At 46.1% G+C, this 19,506-nt stretch overlaps 1 protein-coding gene across 1 annotated transcript in view; it reads left to right on the top strand.

Annotated features, from left to right (window-relative positions):
• The window catches only part of LOC309815040 (transmembrane protein 132B), a gene marked incomplete at its 5' end in the record, with an annotated part of 393,456 nt that overhangs the window by 136,516 nt on the left and 237,434 nt on the right, over window positions 1-19,506 (top strand). The window contains one exon of the mRNA XM_082641458.1: window positions 16,178-17,066. Within this exon, the coding sequence (XP_082497584.1) occupies window positions 16,178-17,066 (889 nt within the window). The remainder of the gene's footprint in view (window positions 1-16,177; window positions 17,067-19,506) is intronic.

Genomic DNA, 19,506 nt, shown 5'->3' with positions numbered 1-19,506 from the left:
ATTTGGCTAATGCAGGAAAGTAACGGGACTAAGAATGAACAGGATGGGGTTTCTTGGCTGGTTGTGTGTCATAGAATGCCTTTGCCTTTTTTGCTGCATTTGAAGAAAGTTCTGGTTTAATGGCAAGCTTGCCCTCTCTGAGCTGTCAGTGGCCCTGCTGATTTGTCATAGATGCATTACATTCACTTGTACTGGCTTTGTGTCTCGCAGACAGAACTCCCATGCATCAGGGCCACCGGAATTCTGTGCTCACAGGGCATCCAGAACACAATATGCAAATAGGGCACCAGCAGACAAGCAATTACATGTACCTCCTTTGCTCATGCGAATGCTTCGTTGTCCCCTTAGACTTGACTTACAAAACACAAGTTCAAAGATAAAGCTCTTAAGGATTTCAGAGGTATAGAGCGTGACCGCAGGGCACTGAACCAAGCCCGGGCCCTTCTGAGCATGGGGCCCTGTGTAACTGCATAGGTCACATGCCTAGGACACATGTATATACTTCTGTTTTGTATACTTCTGTTTTGTCACTGCCCGCTGAGATCACTTTCGAAGACTCCATATCCTAAAGTAAACATGTTAGCCCTGCAGTGGAGGTTGGTTTATTCTGGGCCCTGGGTTCAGATTCTCCAACTTGTGTTTCGTGTGGAGAATGTCAAACTCTAAAAGTAACACACTTCTTCAGGGTAATTAATGAAATGTCTTGTTTGTGGTCTCAGGCATATTCCTGAGTTTTTTTCAACAATAGTACTGGCAGTAAAGAGATCAGCCTTGACTTGGTGTAAATTGTTTCATTTGGGTAATAGAGTAGACTTTTGTGTTGCTTCCTACAAAGAACATCCTTTTTCTTCTTGTCAAAATGGTACCCTGATGATGCTTTGGGGCATCCCCCACTTCATACTTCAGCTAAAGCCCATCTACCTCCAGGCTACTGGGAAGAGACCCATGACATTGGATGAGCCAATCAGAATGGGCTGCTCCCCCCCTCCCCCCCCATAGTGATTTGTTCAGGAATGGGCATGTGACCAATCAGAGACAAGAAGATGCACTGAGATTTTTTTCCCCCCCTGAAACTTCAGGAGAGAGACACATACTGCTTCTTGTTGGATTTTGAAGGAAGGAAAATATGAGACTTGGCGAGGCTAATCTTACTGAAACACGGAGCTTGAGAATGAAGCCAGCTCCATGGAAGAGAGCAGAGTGATAGATGAAAATGCATCTTTAGAAAAATTTTTTAAAAATTTTACTTTCAGTAGACTTCACTCTTTTTGGCATATAGCACTCTGACTTTTTGACAGATGCATAGAGTCGTGTAATCCGTGCAACAATCAGGATACGTCATCCCATCCCTAATTCTTTGTTTTAAATTCTTAAAGTTAAATCCTAGCCCTGATCCCTGGCAATCACTGCTCTGTTCCCCGATCCCTCCAGCTTGGATTTTTCTAGAATGTCACAAAAATGGAATCATACAGTAGGTAGCTTTACAGGTTGCCTTATTTTAGGCAACAAAATGTGTTTGAGATTTATCCATGTTGTATGTATATCCATCGTTTACTTTATTGCTAAGTTGTTTTCCATTCAATGGCTGTACCACCATTTGTTTGTTTATCCATTCACCCATTGAAGGAGATCTGTGAAGATGCATGTGGATGACATTGTTTAAACGCTGCATCCAGCCAGACCTGAAGCTAACCTCTCTCTCCAGCTGTGACTGCCGTTAAATTCCAGTTTTGTTTAGACTTGCATAGTGCGGATTTTCTGTGAATTGAAAGAATCATTTTTGATATCAACAATGGCCGGAGGATGGGAAGGCTAGTCTGAACTAGTGGGAAACCTAAAGTGAAGACACTCCATGTATGACATTCCTACTAATGCAGTCACACAATCACAAGTCGCATTATTGGGTTCCCTCATGGTACGTCCCTGATGGGTGGCAGGAAGTGACACCTTATTTGACACAGAGGGAAAGTGAATCCCAGGGGGATGAAGTGACTTGGTGCATAAATTGAGCTGATGGCAGACGTGAGACGCCAGCCCAGGTGTCCTTTGCCTGTTGTAAGCCTCAGCGACCTCCCTATATCTGGCAATGGCAGAGCTGTCAGGGTTGCTTAGTGAATTTCCCTCTCTTACTTAAACAATCTCTATGGGGTCCAATTTAGAATAAATATAAATGGAAATTAGAACAAGCTCATCAACATTTCCCAGCGTTCAACAGCTGATGGTGCCTTAATAGGAGGTCAAAATTACTGTCACTAAGATCTATATAATCCGTTTAATAATGCTCTTTTTACATCTGGTGCCCCATGGAAACCTCTCATGTTGGCTTAAGAGCGCTTCACTTTGTTTCTCCAAGTGCCTGTATCTCCTTGCTAATGAAAGCACAGCTTACCTTAAGGAAGACATATGAAATTTGTTCCAGCTTTTTAGTAGGCGCAGGATCAAAGCCGTCCAAATGGTTAGCCTATACAATGTTGTATTAGTTTGGTATCACTAGCTGCTGTAATAAAGAAACCCCAGCAGTGGCTCAGCACATCATAAAATTCTTTCTTGCTCCCATCTCATGTGGGTGCCATATTTGGCAGGTGGCTCTCCCCCAGGTGGAGACTCAGGGGTCCAGGCTCCTCCCATCTTATGGCTCTGCCATGGCCTAGGGCCTCAGAGTCGCCTGCTTCTCACTGGTGGAAGGTAAAAAGATACGAATTTTGACTTCAAAGTGATAAGCAAGACAGGCTCTTATTTCAGTGGTCAGAACTAGTCACATGGCCACGCTGGAATGCAGGATGGTCCCTGGCTGAGCAGCCATATGAGATACAATGGATGGAAAGTTTCTGGTGCTGTCTTTTTTGACAGGTAGCCATCTCTCCCATAGACCCGATGCCTTGTGGTCAAGATTAAGACCACTCTCCGTTTACCCCACACTCAAATTTCCAGCGTCTGTTCAGCGCTGTCCTCTCCTGCTTGGCTAGTTTTGGGTTCATGCAGACAAAGCCTACTCACCCTCAGAGTCATGCATGCATATGGGGAAAATAAAATGGCTCAGGATAACTTTCAAAGAAAGGCAATCATCTTCCATCCCTCTGTAGCTTTGATCTCTCTCCCTGAAGTCAGCCAGGTCCAGCCATTTCTGCTTTTAGTTCTGTGAGTGGTGATTATTTTTATCATTCTACATACCATTCCCTATACCTCTACTCTTTGCGTTAGCAGATTTAAACAGCAGCGCTTTCTCTATAAAAGACAAAAATTTAGCTGATTTACACTCCTCCTTACTTTCCTTTCTTACTGGTTAACACTGTATTTGGCTGTAAGTCACAGAAACCCCCGGCCATCATAGCTTGTAAATGGCCATCTTCCTTCTGTGTCTTCAAACGATCATCCCTCTGTGTGTATCTATGTCCTAATCGCCGTTTCTTACAAGGACCCCAGTCATGTTGGGTTAGGCTTAGGCAAGTGGCAGCTGATGTTATTCCATTGGTTCTTTAATCTCGTGTTGTGGTTTATCCCTTCTGACTTCCGGCATTACTTTCTCAGTGTGTACCTTCAGTGTTCATGGTTGCACGGTGGCTGTTTCACCTCCATCCCCTCTCAGGATGGGAGTCCCAGCACCCACACTTTTACACCTGACATTCCCGTCAAGAGTTAATTCAGTTTCCTTAGAGAAGAGCTGAGTTTTGATTGGAGATAAAGACCAAGTATTCTGCCCTTTACTATGGGTGGGGACTTTGGGAGGAGGGCTGCCTGGACAGGGTGTCCCATCTGCAGAACTCAGTTACTCCCTTGGTTTTCAGGGAGTAAAACCACTTTCTACTCTTGTCCTTACTCTGTGGGCCAACATGGAGTCGAGAGCCCCTTGGGGCTTCCAGTGGGCAGAGTAGTTCCAGCTCAAGCTTTCCTCTGTTGTCTTGCCCATCAATGCACTTTCATCCACTTACTATCTTCCATAAATTTGTTGAAATATCTTATCTTCAGATGGCCCTCCTCCATTTCTCTTGTTCATAAGTTTATTCCTTTCTGTACTTTGATGCTTTTATTTCTCCGGGGTTTCTGTAGAGATGCAAGGAAATGAGTGTGTTCAGTTTGTTACTTAAAATCAAGTTCCATATCTTTCTTTTTAAGGGAGAAAATGTCAGTATTTCTCTTAGATTAAATAAGCAGGAAGACATGTTTATTCTAGAAAACTTGAAAACACATAGAAAAATGTGCCAGAATGGACTTCCCTGGTGGTGCAGTGGTTAAGAATCCACCTGCCAATGCAGGGGACACAGGTTTGATCCTTGGTCCAGGAAGATCCCACATGCCACGGAGCAGCTAAGCCCGTGCACCACAACTACTGAACCTGCGCTCTAGAGCCCGTGGGCCACAACTACTGAGCCCACGTGCTGCAACTACTGAAGCCCGCGCGCCTAGAGCCTATGCTCCGCAGCAAGAGAAGTCACCGCAATGAGAAACCCGCGCACCTCAACGAAGAGTAGCCCCCGCTCGCCGCAGCTAGAGAAAGCCCGCGCATAGCAGTGAAGACCCAACGCAGCCAAAAAAAAAAAAAAAGGGGATAATGAAGAAAAATATGGCAGACAGTGGCAAGGCATCCGTAACCCCCATATGCAGACCCTCATCTTCAGGTAAGGGTCTGACTGGGTTTGGGGCAACTTGACGGAGCGAATCTAAAGTGATCCTGAAGACAAAAAAAAAATAGACAAGATGAACTGATAGAATTTTGATAAAGTAGAGTAATCTCTCAATTATAGGGCTCCCATAACAAAGTACTGCAGATTGGGTGACTTAAACAGCTGAAATTTATTCGCATGGTTCTGGAGGCTGGAGTCCAGGGTCATGGTGTGGGCAGGGCTGGTTTCTCCTGAGGCCTCTCCCCTTGGCTTGTAGACAGCCGTCTTCTCCCTGTGTCCTCACATGGTAATCCCTCTGTGTGTGTCTGTGTCCTAATCTCTTCTTAAAAGGACCCGTCATGACAGATTAGGGCCCACTTAATTACCTCTTTAAAGCCTCTATCCCCAAAATACAGTCACATTATTTTTCAATTAAAAAATCCTTAAACTATGAAGTCAAATAAAATACTTCTGCCAGCTTATTCAGTTGTGTGCCAGTTTCTGACTACTATCAGATTCTCACTTTACATTCTACCCCAAAGGAAACTTCAGATGGATTCAAGAATTAAACGTAATACATACAATTCGATAAGAAGGTAGATCCAAAGTATTCTCATCACGAAAAATATCAATTCATATACCCATCACCTCAGATTCATCATCTGAGGTGATAGATACATGAATTAGCTAGATTGTGGTGATTTGTTCAATGTAAATCATCAAATTGTACACCTTGAATATATACAACATTTTTTCCTTTTTTTTTTTTTTTGCATTATGCGGGCCTCTCACTGTTGTGGCCTCTCCCGTTGCGGAGCACAGGCTCCGGACGCGCAGGCTCAGCGACCATGGCTCACGGGCCCGGCCGCTCCGCGGCATGTGGGATCCTCCCGGACCGGGGCACAAACCTGTGTCCCCTGCATCGGCAGGTGGACTCTCAACCACTGCGCCACCAGGGAAGCCCCATTTTTTCCTTTTTAAAAGTTGAAGTATAGCTGATTTACAATGTTGTGTTAGTTTTTGGTGTACAACAAAGTGATTCAGATATATATATATAGATAGATAGATAGATAGATAGATCCTTTTTCATATTCTTTTCCATTATGGTTTATTACAGGATATTGAATATAGTTCCCTGTGTTATAGAGTGGGACCTTGTTGATCTATTTTATATATACAACTTTTAATGGCCCAAAATACCTTGATAAAAAAGGATAAAATGCAAAAATGTAGTCACACCCATGAATATACATATACCCACCCATAGAAACCCAGTTGAGAGTATAGGTGAGTATATATTTGATCCTGGGACATTGGGAAGGACCTTTGTGGCATAAGAGAAGTGGTGGACGTCATGAAGAAAAGATTAATACTCTTCCTTATGTTTTAAGTCTTGTACACTGGCCTTGGATGGTCTATGTAGAACATTTGTGCCTCCAGATCTTGCCAGAGAATATAGTCTCAAGACCTCTGCTACTTACCACTTTCTAAGACCTTAGCTGGTTTGGTAAGAAAGCATGTTCATGGAGGAGAGTCTGAAGGGTCAAATTCTCCTCTAGGATCTTGTTCTGGATTTTATTTTTCCATCAAGCCAGACCTTCCAAGAGCTGTCAGCTGTCTTGCCTCACAATCCTTTGTCCTCTGCATAATTGCCTTTGCCTGACGGTCCTTCACTGTCGCATCCCGCCTTGTGCGGACATTAGGGAACCTGCTAATAAATTCACTGTGTTGTAGGGATGCCATTGTGTCCCTCGGGGCACCACCACCGGAGGAATTTCTCTCAGAGCCAGGAAAAGCTTTGCTTCTTGCTTTCATCTTATGAATGGGGTCCAACTGGTGACCTCATCTCGTGCTTTGAGAGCTGGACAATTCAGAGGCACATTTGCAGTCCCTTTAATCATTGCCGAAGCTCTCACAATGTAGACTTTGCTTGCTAAGCTTTCCTCTGGCAGCAGAACATAGTGGCTAAGGGTGTCAACTCTGCCTGGAGCTTGACAACTTGGATCCAGTTTCCCCTCTGCCACTTACTAGTTCTGGGATCTTAGGCAAGTCACTTAACTGCCCTGTGCCCCAGTTTCCCCATTTATGAGTGGGGCTGATAATCAAATCCTCATAATCCCCAAATTGTGAAGATTAAAAGAGTTAATACCTGTGAAATGCTTAGACTAGCGCTTGGTACATCATAAGGATTGTAAATAAATGATGACTATGATGATGATTCTATACTTTTCTCATTGCCCTTATTTCTCTATATTTTTTATTATCACTGTAATTTATAGTCATATCTAATCCTTAATGGATTTACTGGTATATGACCCAAGACTTGCCCTCAAGACAATGAGTGACTATTCATTTTTGAGTACCGATACCCGCCTGCTTTTTGAAAGTTCACTTTATGCCACTTTGCTTTGACGAAAGAATTACATTAGTACCATTTTTCGCTAACCTGAAAGAAATCTAAAGAGGATTTCCCCTTTTACAAAAAAAGGCGAAAAGTGAAAAGAGTGTTCAGTGTTGGCTGTGCAGTGAGCCTTTACAGAGGTATCGTGCACCCCGACGGTGAGAGTGGCACCACCAAGCTCCTTCCCCGGAACTACATACACTCAGCATCTCAGCATCAAGTCGCCATAGCTTTGAACGGTATGAGCACCTGTGCTTTATCTCCCTTTATTTTGTGCATCCGTTAGCAAGATGTGCTCTAAGGTAATTGCTTCTTTGCTTTGTGCCATTTCGGCTTACGAAAGACTTCACGGGAATGATTTACTTTCAGATAGCGGGGGAAACCTGTATACACAAAGTACCTACTGTGTACCAATAGTGTCTTTGAACTTTTCGTGGTGTTTTTTTCCACTGCTGTTCAGCTGAATCATCTAGAGAACATAGAAACAATTGGGCCCCTCCCCGAGACCATTAAAATGAATTCTGGTGGGCAGGGCCAGGTATAATACATATGTTCTTTACCATGTGTACCTACTATGTAGACAGAGTTCAGAATCCCTATCTTAGGATGTGGCACCGTGTCTAAAAGGAGTTTACCTTTGTGTGGAGATGAAGTCGGTGTCCACCTCCTCCTGCATCCCACATTCATATTTTCACCTGTCTCCCCATCATCTCCCTTTCACCTTAACTCGAATGTGTCCAAACCAAAGTCCTTATCTTTTTCCTCCCGACCGGATGTTATTCCCATGTTCTCTATTCCACTGATAGTTCTACAAACTACAATATAGTACCTAGGAGTTCTCCATGGTTCCTGCTACGATTCTGCAGCCTCTGATGGGGACACACAATTCTGGATTCCTGGCTTCTTCTCTAAAAACTCTCACTTTCCGGGTTTTATTTTGTGTTTCTCTAGAGTCTCCCTGTCTCCCTCTGGACCAAGAAGGAATTATGGGACAGCCTGGAGATCAAGGAATAAGAGTTCTTCCTTTCCCCAGTGGGCTCGATGGGAAGCTCTATAGGGCGCTGGTTAGGGGTGTACACTATAGAGCCAGCTTTTTGGAATCCTGACCTGGAACCATCATTTACTAGACTTAATGCCTCTCTGCTGCAATTTTCTCTTCTGACAAACGGGATCTCAGTTGTTAAGTTACCGTCTCTTCGTTCCAAACTCTTCTTTCTGTTCTCTGGTCTTTAATGCTGGCGGCTGGAATCTGAAAACCACATTTCTCTTAGCCAGTTGTTTCTTGTGAGTCTCTACTAATGGGGGTGGGGGAGGATGCTGTAGGAGATTGCAGGGCTGGAGCTGGGAGAAGGGACCTGCTCTCTCCTCTCCACTTCCTGTCTGCTTCCTGTCTGCTTTTCTCCTTCCTGTTTCCCCTCTGCTTCTGGTCTGCTTTTTATCTGTTTCCTGTCCTTGTGAACAACCCATGTTTGGCCACACAGGGCTCCCCAGTTTGAAATTTGAGAAGAATCTTGAGACAAGGGCGAGCCTCCCTCCAGCCTGAGGACCAGCTGGCCTTGGTGGCTTTATGCCCTCTTGTCTGTATGGTCTCTCCTTCTCTCTCAGCCGTGGTATATTTTATCTGGTTGAGAAAGACAGAAACTCATCTGACTTTTCCCAACTTACTGTTATATGGGTGGCTTTTGAATTCAGTAGTTAAGTATTTGCTGCCTTTTCTTGGTTATGTGATCAGTGACTTGTGTTTCAAATGCAGAGGCGTGGAAGAATCTGGTCCCCAGGGTACAGTGACGGGATACAGTTGGGGGTGGGAGCAAACTGGATGAGGATGTGCAATAAATTCCACCACAGCTGGTCGTTAATGAATAACTCACCACTTGCACTTCTCCTCCTTAACCTGAGAGCGTTTGGTTTGACTTGTTGCATTGGCTACTCCTCCTGAGGCTCCAGGCCATGTGCAGGGGTTTACAGGTAGCAGTGCTTTTCCACAGTTATTGTTACCTTAAAGGTATGGATCTCTGGCTGCTTTGCCAGCAACTGGGTCAACTGTATCTATTTTCCTGCTCTATCTGGGAATCCAGGCTGGTACCTGGGATGGGAGACAGTCACCTGTGACGGTAGAGCGATGAAAGCCTCGCTGGGTATGTAGGGATTTTGTCCATGAACCTGGAATAGTGAGCATTGAGTTCCAGCTCCTTCAGCTGACCTGCATATAGCCTTGGCCTCACGGTAGAACCACCAGACCGGTTGGCCCTAGGGCCATACAGAGAAGTGGAAAGCCTTTGGAATTGGACAGAGCTGGTTTGAACCCTAACTTCGACCATGTTCAAATGGCTTAATTTCTCTGTGCCTCAGTTTCACCATTTTCCAAAAGGGACTAACTGTTCATCTCACAACCATTGTGATAATCAACAGACTTAGCAGTTATATATGCCCAGGTGTGCTTAGCAGTTATATATGCCCAGGTGTGCTTAGCGGTTCTATATGCCCAGGTGTGCTTAGCGGTTCTATATGCCCAGGTGTGCTTAGCGGTTCTATATGCCCAGGTGTGCTTAGCGGTTACATATGCCCAGGTGTGCTTAGCGGTTACATATGCCCAGGTGTGCTTAGCGGTTACATATGCCCAGGTGTGCTTAGCGGTTACATATGCCCAGGTGTGCTTGGCGGTTACATATGCCCAGGTGTGCTTGGCGGTTACATATGCCCAGGTGTGCTTGGCGGTTACATATGCCCAGGTGTGCTTGGCGGTTACATATGCCCAGGTGTGCTTAGCGGTTACATATGCCCAGGTGTGCTTAGCGGTTACATATGCCCAGGTGTGCTTAGCGGTTACATATGCCCAGGTGTGCTTAGCGGTTACATATGCCCAGGTGTGTTGGCACATCACAAGTGCTCTGTAAGTGCTGTTTCTCCTTTAAGTGGTATTTTTTCCTTCCACGTGAGAAGTGCAGCTCTTTGCTTGGCAAACCTAGCAACCAGCTTAGTGACCACAGCGATGTGATATTTGAGAGGACATGGATGGAGTAATAATGTGATGGACCAGTGATTTGTTAATACTAATGATATCTATTAACAACCCTGGGGAGTAGCCAAAGAAAGGCTCAGAAGAAACACAGAGAGATTTATTCTCTCAAGCATTAAACCATGGCAGTCTTAGTTGATGGACATTTACTCAGCACATATTTGTTTACTTTCTTCTGCTAGGTACTGGAGATTCAGCAATAAACTGGATATCAAAGTCTGTGCTCTCATGAGCTTGAATTTTAATAGAGAGACTAGATAGAAAATAAGTAAACAAGTAAAAGGCTAATTTCATATGATGACACTGGCCTTGAAGAAATATAATAGGAAGGTGTGATTAGTGACTGGATGTATTCGTCAGGCTTTAGCCAAGAAAAGAGAAACCACTCTAGTTATTTCCACAGAGGGAATTTAATCAAGGGAATTAGTTACTCGGGTGATGGAAGATCTGTGAAACCAAGTCGGGCATGGTAAACACCTTCTGGGAATGGTAAAGTAATCCAGAAATTACTAACAGCAGGAAGCTGCTACCAATTGGACTGAAGGGACAAAGTGGGGAAATTGGATGATCAGAACCCAGAAGCTGGAACCATCCAGTAGATCTTAGAACTACTGCCTAGGAGAGCTGTATCCATGGTGGGGAGTGTGAAGAGGGCTGGGATCAGAGAAGAGGCACGGTCTCTGCCAGGAAATGCTGGCAGACAAGGGGAGAAATACCTCCCATGCTCCACCTTCTACCAGAGCATCCCATTGCATCCAGAAGCCAGGGAGCAAAGGAGCTTGGGAAGTGTAGTTTCCTGTGATGCAGAGAAGAGCAGGGACAGGGCTGGAGAAACCCTTCCTGAGCTGAGAAATCCTGGTGGGAAGGAGTCTGCTCTGCTCACAGGTGGGTGATGAGCTTCTCAGCAAGTGCAAAAGTTCACAGAGGAAGACACAGAAACAGGGTGGAGATAGACAGGAAAACACGAGTGTGAATGAATTCCTAGCTCATTCCTCCATCCCAGAAACAACTCCCACTGCACCATTCTGAACGGATATGAATGCTTCCAAGGGCCTCCTTGTAGCTCCTGGCCACCATGACCATGGACATGGGGGTACCCAGATGGTGGCGGCAAATTACCAGCTATTCTTCAGGACCACCCTTTGACAGATCAGTGAGCAGTTTCTCTTGCTGATGGTTTCCAAAGACCTGGCCATCTGGCCCACTGGAAGGAGAGCCTTCTATTCCTGGCTGTGCACGTCTGTGTTGTCTTGTGGGAAAGAGAAGAGACTCAGCTGCAGACATGTCACAGGCCTTGACCCTCAGGTGGGTGACCAGGAGCCACAAGACTGGTACTCAGCTTCCGGGTAGGGCTGGCGACGGTAGTGGAAAGGTTTGTGAGTCTGTGGGCTGCGTTATCTTGGAGCTACAGGTCCCTCCACTCCTGACCAAGGCATGTGCCCAGGAGTATTTTTTGCGTGCCAAGCACAGCAGTGATGTCCACCCACGCACTTTGGGTCACGGAGTCCCTGCCGGGATTCCCAGCGCCCTGGGAGTTGCGTCATTCTGGGAAGTTGTTAGTTTCCCCCCGAAGTTCTCTTTGGGGCTTCCTCGGAGCCATCTGCCAGTCAGAGCATCCTTTAACCACAGGGCATCCGTCTGGAGCACCTTGTGCTCTTGATGAGCCTGCACTTGATTTTCTTCTCGGCTCATAAGGGGGGGCAGTGATGAGAAGCCCTTTGCAGCTGGGCCTCACTACAACTTCCTCATTTTCTATTTATTTATTTATTTTTGGCGGTGCTGGGTCTTTGTTGCTGTGCGCGGGCTTTCTCTAGTTGCGGTGAGCAGGGGCTACTCTTTGTTGCGGTGCGCGGGCTTCTCATTGCGGTGGCTTCTCTTGTTGCGGAGCACGGGCTCTAGGCATGTGGGCTTCAGTAGCTGTGGCACGTGAGCTCAGTAGTTGTGGTGCACAGGCTTAGTCGCTCCGCGGCATGTGGGATCTTCCTGGACAAGGGCTCGAACTGGTGTCCCCTGCATTGGCAGGTGGATTCTTAACCACTGCGCCACCAGGGAAGCCCAAAACTTCCTCATTTTCTGCTCTCAGGACCCACCTTATTCAGTCGGGTGGTAAAAAGCCCTCTGGGAAATCAGCAGACTGAATAGGGCCTCGTTTCACATTCGGGACTCTGGCCACACAGTCTACCTGCCAGTGGGAAGAAGAATGGTGCCACTATATGACATTAGGGGACTAAAGGTAGGGGTGTTAGCTTCTCAGACCCCGGATGTCTGTCTAAGGACAGTCTCTTGTCTTCATAAAAAGCTCCTAAATTTGGATGTCATATTTTGTGGCAATCTGGTTTGAGGACAAAATGAGGATCTGACAGCTGATGTTTATGGCTTTCCATATAAGCCTCAGACAAAATTTATATTGCATTTTGCTTGAGTTATGGTGGGACAGGATTGTAAACTTCACACTGTCACTTCAGATAAAATGCAGGCTTTGGTCATAATAAAGAAGAGAGAAGGCTCAGCTTTAAATTTCTTGTAAATCAATTTTTGAGAGGTATAAAATATCGATATAAATGATAATGAAAAAATAAAACAAGTCCACAATAGAAACAGAGCATATTAAACTTTGCATTTATCTTAATTTCCTTTTCCGCATCTGTAAATAAGTCAGAATTTAAACCTTGCCTTGGGCTTCGCCTAGATTTTATAAGAAGGTAAAATTTGAACCTCTTTCTTCCCAAATCTGGTCAGCTGTGTGCCCACCCATCTCTGCTGAAGGATATTGTCAGGCTGTGGAAGACAGACTTCCCTCGTTGCCATTTAATTTATGGGTAAATTCACCAAGAATTTAACTTCTTGGTTTGGAGAGGGGAAATAAACCAACCAAAAAATAATTTAAATTTCATCTGGAATGGTGTTTCTGCATCACTTGACATTGTCAAAATACAAATTGCCCCTTGGTGGTGGCAACAGCTAAAACTTTCCTTTGGATGAGCCTTCTTCAAAGTCATCTCTCTTCCTCCTCCGTCTTTGATCCGAATCCTGCCTGATCAATGGGGATGCAATCTGGAGGAAACCCAGGTCTATATTATGAAAGTGAATGTATCATATGCATATTTATGTATGTACATATATTACATACATACAATGTCTAGTATTGAAAATATATTTTAAACAGATGTGGGATAACTGAAATCAAGATTTGACGTCTGTTCTTTCACTTAAGATGTCGTAAGCATTTTCTCATGGTGCTACATATTTGTTGAAATCGTGGTTTTGATGACCACTTAATATCTCACACAGAGTAAGACTTTAATCATTTATATAATCATTGCCCTCATGATGAGTTTTTAGGTTGCTTCCTGTGTGTTGCTGTTATAAGTCATACTCGTGTTGACGCTTGCACATTAATCTCCTTTCTGATGATCACTTATTTCCTTCTCATGAATTCCTAGGTGGAGAATTATTGGGATGGGCGTTTTGAAGGGTCTGAACGTTCACTTTTGTAATTGCCTTGTGTAGGTTAGCTGTGCCTTTCTCCAAAGTTTGCCCGCTCCTTGGGGGCGTAAACCACATCTGTCTTGCCCCTGTGATATCCCTACCAGGGCTGGAAATATAGTAAGTAAATATATTTAGATAGAATAGTAAATATATTTAGATAGATAATTGGAGAAATGAATAACACGTCTCCTCCAGTAATTAATCTGACCAGGACTGGCCATATTGATGACACTTGAGAACTTTCTTTCTTTCTTCCCCCCCGACCCCATACACATTTTATTTGGTTGCACTGGGTCTTAGTTGCGGCAGACGGGCTCCTTTAGTTGCGGCACGCGGGCTCCTTTAGTTGCGGGACGTGGCCTCCTTAGTTGCAGCACGTGAACTCTTAGTTGCAGCACGCATGTGGGATCTAGTTCCCCGACCAGGGGTCGAACCCCGGCCCCCTGCATTGGGAGCGTGGAGTCTTAACCACTAGACCACCAGGGAAGTGCCTCCTCCCTCAGCTTTACTGAGATATCACTGACCTGTAAAAAGTGTATATGTTAAAGGTGTACAATTGGATGTTTTGATATATGTGTACATTGTGAAATGATCACCATAATCAAGCTAATTAACATATTCATTACCTCCACCTAGTTTTCACTCTGTGTGTGTGTGTGTGTGTGTGTGTGTGTGTGCGTGTTGAGAAGATTTATTTTAAAATCCATTCTCTTAGCAAATTACAATGTACAATACAGGGTTGTTAGCTGTGTCACATTCCAGTACGTTAGCTCTCCAGAATATGGTCATCTTGCTTAACTGAAACTTTGTACCCTTTGACCCACATCCCTCCTTCCTCTCCCCGCAGCCCCTGGCAGCCACCATGCTACTCTCTACTTCTACGAATTTGACTATTTTAGATTCTGCATGTAAGTGAGATCATGCAGCATTTCACAGAGAACTTGCCTTCTGAGCACCTTCTTGGAGAAAGTATGCGTCAGCCCCTTCGTGGTTGTATCTGTTTCACAATCTCCTAATTACCATTTTGTCATCCACTAGGAAAGGAAAGCTCACCAAGGACAGCCCTGAAAAGGCCAAAAATTATCTAAGTCAACAGAAAACTGTATTTCACAGAATTTGTAACGGCTGCAGAAAAAATGTTACCAGGAGTCAGAGTCAATGGCGTATTTATTTGCCTTTTATCCTCTGGTGATGCTGTATTGTAAACACTGCTGCCTGGTTTATTTCCTCTTCCTCTGGTTGGAAGCCAGGCTCCAGGGGCAGAGGTTTATTTCAGGGCAAGGAAGAATTCCTGTCTGTTCTTGGCCTGATTTGCCAACCCTGGTTCCTGGTGGGCTGTCTTCACTTTGAAGAAGCTTCTTGGGTCTCTGCTCTTTGTGTTTCCCCACTTGAAAGAAACACACACACACATATACATATACGCATGTCCACATATACATGTTTATGTATATTTATATGCATTTTAATTAACAAAGTAATACATGATTATCATAACAAGTTTTAAGAAGGTAGAAACGTAAGTGGTAAAAGGCAAAAATCCTTTCTGGATTCTGTAGATATACCAAACATAAATATATGTACATTTACATATGTACATATAGAATCTTAAAAAATTACCCAAATAGGATCCTATGTGATACATTTATAATTTTTTATGCTTAATGACAGATTGTGGACATTTTTTTCAAACACGCTGATATAGCTCCGCTTCATTTTTCTTACAGAGCTACCTGTTACCCCATTGTAAAAGTGTATAGTTTATCTGGTCTCCTCTTAATATAATAAACCTTTGGAATGGTTTAAACTAGTAAATAGTAATAATGATAGCAGGTAAAGATGGAGCGTTTATGTGTGTCAGCACTGTTCTAAGCCCTTCATATTTATTAACTCGTTAATCCTTACAATCATTTATATTTATATCCTACTTTATATGAGGACGTTTGAGGCACAGAGAGGTTAAGTAACTTGCCCAAGGTTGCTCAGTTAGGGAGTGGCAGAGCCGGGATTCAAATCCAGGCTTCTGGCTCCAGCACATAAAATAAGTTTGTCTGCAATTCAAAAGGATGCTGCAGTGGACATCCTTGCAGATAAACCGATCTTTATGAATTCTCACTCGTGTTTCGGAAGGAGGGATTTCTAGAAGTGGGAATGCTGAGCCATCGCTTCACCCTCGTTTCAAAAAGAATTAGGCGATGTCTAAACATCCACGTGGACACCCCATCCAGGAGGGGTGGGAAGAAGCATAAATATCAAAGTAATCAAGCATTAACACGTCATATACAATGGTCCAATGCCTGGTTGTGTAGTGGGCTTGGTAGGTGTGCAGCCTACTCTCTGGGGGGTGATTACAACAGAGATGACCACGATCCTCTGAGTTCGGGGCTTTGCAAGAGCAAGAGGGTGCGACGTTTTCCCTCCGGGGGGGCGTCATTCAGTCACAGGACGATTGGATCAGTGGTCCACGGGGCTCCTTCCCACCCTTGCCCTGGTTATTTCGGAACACACTTTATGTGATGACAGGACTTTCACTGCGAGGAGTCCCAGGAGTCGGGTGGGCGTGGCCAGTGGGCGGTGTGTTGTGTGGACGGGTGGAGGCGGCCCTGCGTGAATTTCATTTCCGCTCCCGACGCGGCTCTCATTCTTCCTCTGCTTCCGTTTCTTGTGCAGTGACGGAGAGCCGCGCCATCGTGGACAGCCTGCAGAGGTTTTCCTCGCTCCCTGCTTACCTTCCCACGAGCTTCCACGTCTCTAACGCAGAGTCCTTCTTCCTTAAAGAGGCCAAGCAGGACGTCACTCGGAACTGCAGTCTGCAGGCCCGGGTGGAGTCGTTCTTTATCTACCGAGCCAGGAGCCCCCCGATGGTCAATGCCAGCTACGGGCCATTTTCAGTCGAGAAGACGGTCCCCCCGGAGCTCCTGCTGACGTCCGCACCCTTTGGCAACATGGACCAGTTTCCCTTCAACTGGAAGTTGAAAGCCCACATCCTCGGTAGCTCCATCTACTCCAACAGACCCAAAGTGCAGACCTTGTTCTACATCACCGGGAGGGGCTGGGCCGACGGCGACCCAGCGGAACAGCTCCCCTGCGTCAAGATGTTTGCTTTCCCGGAGGCCAGGGAAGTGGCGGCCAGCTGTCGGCTGCAAGGGACCCCTGGGCTGTGTGTGGCCGAGCTGGAGGTGCTGCCCGAGTGGTTCAGCTCTGGGCTGGACCTGGAGCCCGAGGAGGAGATCCCAGCCCTGCTGGGCGGCACGGCCATGGAGCTCTTCTTCACGCTGTACCCGGCCGACCAGGCCGGCCAGTGTCCCCTGGAGGAGGACAGCAAGTGGGAGAACAACATCCACTGGGGCCAGGACAGCCCTCCGCCAGCGCCTCCAGCCCGGGAGAGGATCGGGAGTGTCGTGGTCTACCCGACCCAAGATGATCTGAGGTGGTCCCTGCTGAGCCTGGACGAGAACGTCGTTATCTCCGTTCCTCTGAACCTCGTCCGGGAAGGGGACACCGCCACCTTTTTGGTCTCTCTGGCCAGTGGCTCTGTGGCTGACCACTTCACTCTTAGGTAAGGGGCTGGGCGGGGTTGGATGGGATGGAAATCAACTCTTGATCATCAATGAGTTGTTAGTCTATCAAGTGGCTGTTGATGCTTTGCTGAGGATCCAGCATCGTGAGGAAACTTACAAACATAAAATAAGACCCATCAAAACAACACACCAGACACTGTAAAGCAGAGTACTTGGGGGTGGGCCCTGGGCATCCCTGTTTTCTAAGCACCCCTTAAGTATAATTCTGGTGTGAAGCCAGGATGAAAACTTCTGCTTTGAGAGCAGCAATTCGGGCTGTGAGGTCCAAGTTTGTCCCCTTCAGGCTCTCAGCGTGATAGTCTGAGCCTCTTACTACCCCCTTGATATGCCAGGCAGAATCCCATAATGCCCGGAAGTGGACACCTTGTAAATGAATTCCAATTTCTAAATCCATGAAGGAGCTTTCTGAGACAGTGTTTCCCACCTCGCAGCTTTTCATCAGTAAAGAATGCTTTGTCAAAGCAAAGCAGCTGTCTCTGTCTATATGACAAAGACTTGGTTTTAGGATTGCAGAAGGTGAGGAACGTCTCTGCGCTAGGGGGACAAACCTGTCTTTAGCTTATTTTGCTCACACAGGTTCCTGGGTAGCAGTAGGAAGCAGCAGTAGCTCTGCTACATACCGGCTGTGTGACCTGAGGCAAGTCCCCTAACCTCTCTGGGCCTCAGCTTCCCTTTTGGCAGGATGGGGATAATGATGGGATCTATCTCCCAGGGTTGTTGTGAGGATTACACAAGTTAATAAAGTTCTTAGAATAGTGCCTGGCACATGAGGGGTCTCCACTGAATGTTAGGCTGTGGTGTTTCCCGGTCCTCAGACGCCGAGCTGGTAGACATATAAACTGCAGTGCACGTGGGGCTTTGTTTTGCTGGGTGCAGGTGAGGAAACATAAGAATTAATCGTGAGTCCAGTATGGTCCTTCTGATTCTGACGGAGGCCGATGTACCAGATCACGTCTGTTTGGAGGTGCGCTTGTTCAGAGCCTGGCAACAGGATCCCGAGGCTCTGGCAGATCCCAGGTGGGTTTAGTAGCCCGCAGGAAGCGGGCTTCCTATTCGGAGCCCCTTGAGTTGGTCTTGGTGGTAAACCTGATTCCGAGATTGATGTGGACCCAGCCCCGTGCTAGTCACTCCACTGGTGGGGCTGGGGTGGTCTAAAGCCCAGTTCTTGCTCTGCAGAGGTTCTTCCAGTGCAAGGCAGTGCAAGCTGCTTACTGTAGACCCAAGAATGGCCAAGGGATGGTTTCCGCTTTCCTGCTCCTCCCTCTCCCAAGGCAGACGTGACCAGTCAATTGCAGCACCTCAGCACGCCCTCTGCTGTGGCAGACATTACTAATCTACTGCACTGAGCTCAGAACTCCAGGCAGCCCCTACCAATTCATGTGAGGTAGCGGGTATGACACTTAAGACTGAACTTATTTGCCATCCCTGATGTAGAGAGAATGTTGTTGGGTGAGAAGTTTGAGGAAAGGGAGAGCGGGTGGCCTGGTGGTCAGGGAAGTCTGGGAGCCTGGCTGGGAAAGGCATTTCAGGACAGGGGGAATGTCATAAACAGTAGTGGGTAACTTTCACTGGGGACTTAGAATGGTCCAGGCCACATTCTAAGTTGTTTACATGCCTTAACTCACTGAATTCTGACAACAAACAGCTCCAGGGGGCAAGTACGGCTCTCATCCCCATTTTCCCGAGGCACAGAGAGGTTAAGTAGCTTGCCCAAGGTCACACAGCTAGGGAACAGTGAGTGTGAATCCCGGTGGTCTGGCTCTAGAGCCTGTGCCTTTCACCCCCATGGCCCACTGCCTTTCGAAGACAGGAGGGGGCAGCTGCCGCACCCCCAGGCTGCATGTGGCTCAGTCATGCCAGAGCTGAGGGTCACTTTAGGGAGGGAGAGGCTGCTGAGACCAGAAGAGGATCCAGCATCCACAGTGTAGAGGCTCCTGAAGTGTTATCTTCATGGTGGGTAGAAATGCCTCAAGTTTTTTCTTTGCCACAGAAGTTAATTTTAGAGCTGAAATGGACTATAGCACTGGCTTTCCCTTGAGAGGTCATATCGTGAATTGTCAGTCTCCAGGAAATAGTAGCCACAGGGCCTTTAGTTGTGGGGCCTTGGGACTGTCCCAAAGGAAGAACATCTAGCCTAGAGTTTGCAAACTGGTGGTCGTAGCAAATCTAGGCCACAGATGTATGCTTTTTTTAAAAATTTCTTTTTAAAGCTCATATGGCATCCCTTAAAATATTTAAAAGAATTGCCAACCTCTAATAATAGGGAGATCTCATGTGTCATTTACTTGGAAAGTGTTGAAGATTTGGTAACTTGGCAACAGTTGGCTGTAGTTAGGGAGTGGCTTTCCCCTTTAGATGGATCATGCATCGCCTGGTTCACCCCAGTCCCCACTACACCCTATTGTCCCACACCTGGCC

Source organism: Mesoplodon mirus (assembly GCF_964341445.2).
Source record: "Mesoplodon mirus genome assembly, chromosome: 13".
NCBI classification, from domain to species: domain Eukaryota; kingdom Metazoa; phylum Chordata; class Mammalia; order Artiodactyla; family Ziphiidae; genus Mesoplodon; species Mesoplodon mirus.
Note: the sequence above shows the minus strand (reverse complement) of the source record. Positions and strands in the feature narration are given on the sequence as shown.